Raw genomic sequence first — 2500 nt, forward strand, 5'->3', positions numbered from 1 at the left:
CAGTTCTATTTAATTAAAAATAAAACTAATTTGATTCGATTAAGTAAATTGTTTTATTTAATTAAAAGTAATTCTATTTAATTAAATAAATCGCTTTAATTAAATGCAATATTTTAGTTCAATTAAATGCAATTAATTTAAATTACTTCATAATTTAATTAATTTGAAAAATAATTTAATTAACTTCAAAGGAAAACTTTATTTAATTAAATGAATATTTCAGTTGGAAACACAATCCAAGTAAATTTGTTTTAATTGGGAATTCATTTGATGTATTTTAATTAATTAAATTAATTAAGTTGATTACATTAAATCAGTTAATCAGATTAATTAAATTAAGTGAATTAATTACGTTAATTAGAAAGAATTCATTGTAATTAATCACAATTAATTCATTCCATTATTTATTCATTTATTTATTTATTTTTATTTTTGAATTAAAAAATTTTTTTTAAATTAAAAAGTTTTATAAACTCACCGCGCTTCACCAGGTCATATTTGTTCTTCAGTTTCTTCAAACCCGACAAGCTTGCAGATTAAACCCTAAACCCTAAACCCTAAACCCTAAACCCTAAACCCTAAACCCTAAGGGTTGAATAGTGAGCCATAAAGATATTTGTTGTATTTCGAAGACAATAATTTAATCAGCTTTAATTTAATTTAAGTCCACTAATATAATCAAACTGATTAAATTAAATTAATTAATTAATTAATTTATTTATTTATTTATTTATTTTTTAAATTAATTTAAATTAATATAATTTAATTTAAATTATTTCCCTCACCGCAGACACCCGCTTGCATGTCGAAGTGCAGCACTGCAAAAGACAAAAACAAAATCATTTTAATTCAAAATAAATAAATAAATAAATAAATGGATAAATAATGAATAAATAGATAAATAAATAAATAATAAATAAATGGATAAATAATAAATAAATAAATAAATAAATAAATAAATAAATAAATAATGGATAAATAAATAAGTAGATAAGTAAATGGATAAATAAGTGAATAGATTAAGTAGATGAATAAATAAATGAATAGATAGGCAAATGAATAAATGAATAAATGAATAAATAAATAAATAAATAAAAGGATAAATAAATAAATGGATAAATATATAAATAAATGAACAAATAATAAATAGATAATAAATGCTCAATAGATAAATGAATCGACAGATTCACTTAAATTAAATTCATTTAAATTAAATAAAATTGTTTAAATTAAATAAAATAGAATAAAATTAAATTAAATCCATTTAAATTAAATTAAATTAAGTTATTAAAATTGAATTAAATTAAATTAAATTCTTTTATTTATTTTTCGGACTTTCTGGAATTAATGCGAACTGCTCGATGGTGTCCGCTTGCGCTGAAAACAAAAAAAGAACATAAAAGTAATTATTTATTTATTTATTTATTTATTTATTTATTTATTTATTTATTTATTTATTTATTTATTTATTTATTCATTTATTTATTCATTTAATTAATTGTTCATGTATTGATTTATTTATTTATGTACTTAAATATTTATTTATTCATTTATTTTCATCCATTTAATTATTCATTTTTTGTTCATATATTTATTGATTTATTTATTTATTTATTTGTTTTCATTTACTTATTTAGATTGTATATTTATTTATCTGTTCATATATTTATTTGTTTATTTATTTATTTTCATTATTTCTTATTTATTAATTTATTAATTTATTATTTATTTATTTATTTATTTATTTATTTATTTATTTATTTATTATTTTATTAATTTGATTTGCCTTTTTCCACGCATTGTTTTAACTTCGAAAATTCCTTTTGGGTCTTCTCGAGTTCTGGCGCTTCTGAAAAAAGCAAATTCAAAAAACAAATTGAATAAAACAATTAAATAAAATAATTAAATTTAATTTAAATTAAATCAAATTAAATTAAATTAAATTAAATTAAATTAAATGATAATGGAATGCTGATTTGTTTTTTAGGGTTTTAGTTCTCCCGCTTGCTGCTTCTGCTGCTGCTGCTGCTGCTGCTGCTGCTGCTGCTGGTTGGGCTGCTGCTGCTGCTGCTGCTGCTGCTGCTGCTGCTTGAGCTGCTGCTGCTGCTGCTTACTGGTGACAATGATTTGCGCGGCGGAAAGAACTTTGGCAAAAGCTGCAAATAAAAGCAAAACAATTTTATTTGTTTTTATTTATTTTTATTTATTTTAATTTATTTTTATTTTTAAATTGTTTTACTTCGTTTTATTTTATTTTCTCGTATAATTTTTTATTTCATTTTATTTCACTTTGAGACTTCTTCAAAAGTACTAAAGGTGCAAAAGAATAATTTCTTTAATTTTTTAGTTTAAGTTGATGAATTATTTAATTATTTAATTAATTACTTGTATTGATCTCATTTAATTCATTTAATTCATTTAATTTAACTTAATTTAATTTAATTTATTTGGTTTAATTTAATTTAATTATTTATTTTATTTATTTCCTTTTTGCTCACGA

At 19.4% G+C, this 2500-nt stretch overlaps 1 protein-coding gene across 1 annotated transcript in view; it reads right to left on the reverse strand.

Moving 5' to 3' along the window:
• Positions 1 to 1983: 1983 nt before the first annotated feature.
• Positions 1984 to 2500, reverse strand: part of ENH_00079240 (hypothetical protein, conserved) — a gene marked incomplete at both ends in the record, with an annotated part of 901 nt that continues 384 nt past the window's right edge. The window contains 2 exons of the mRNA XM_013583185.1: positions 1984 to 2156; positions 2499 to 2500. The exon at positions 2499 to 2500 is cut by the window's right edge and continues 37 nt beyond it. Of these exons, the coding sequence (XP_013438639.1) occupies positions 1984 to 2156; positions 2499 to 2500 (175 nt within the window). The remainder of the gene's footprint in view (positions 2157 to 2498) is intronic.

The sequence above is a fragment of the Eimeria necatrix genome, genomic scaffold, assembly GCF_000499385.1.
Source record: "Eimeria necatrix Houghton genomic scaffold, Enh_scaff845, whole genome shotgun sequence".
Lineage (NCBI taxonomy): Eukaryota > Apicomplexa > Conoidasida > Eucoccidiorida > Eimeriidae > Eimeria > Eimeria necatrix.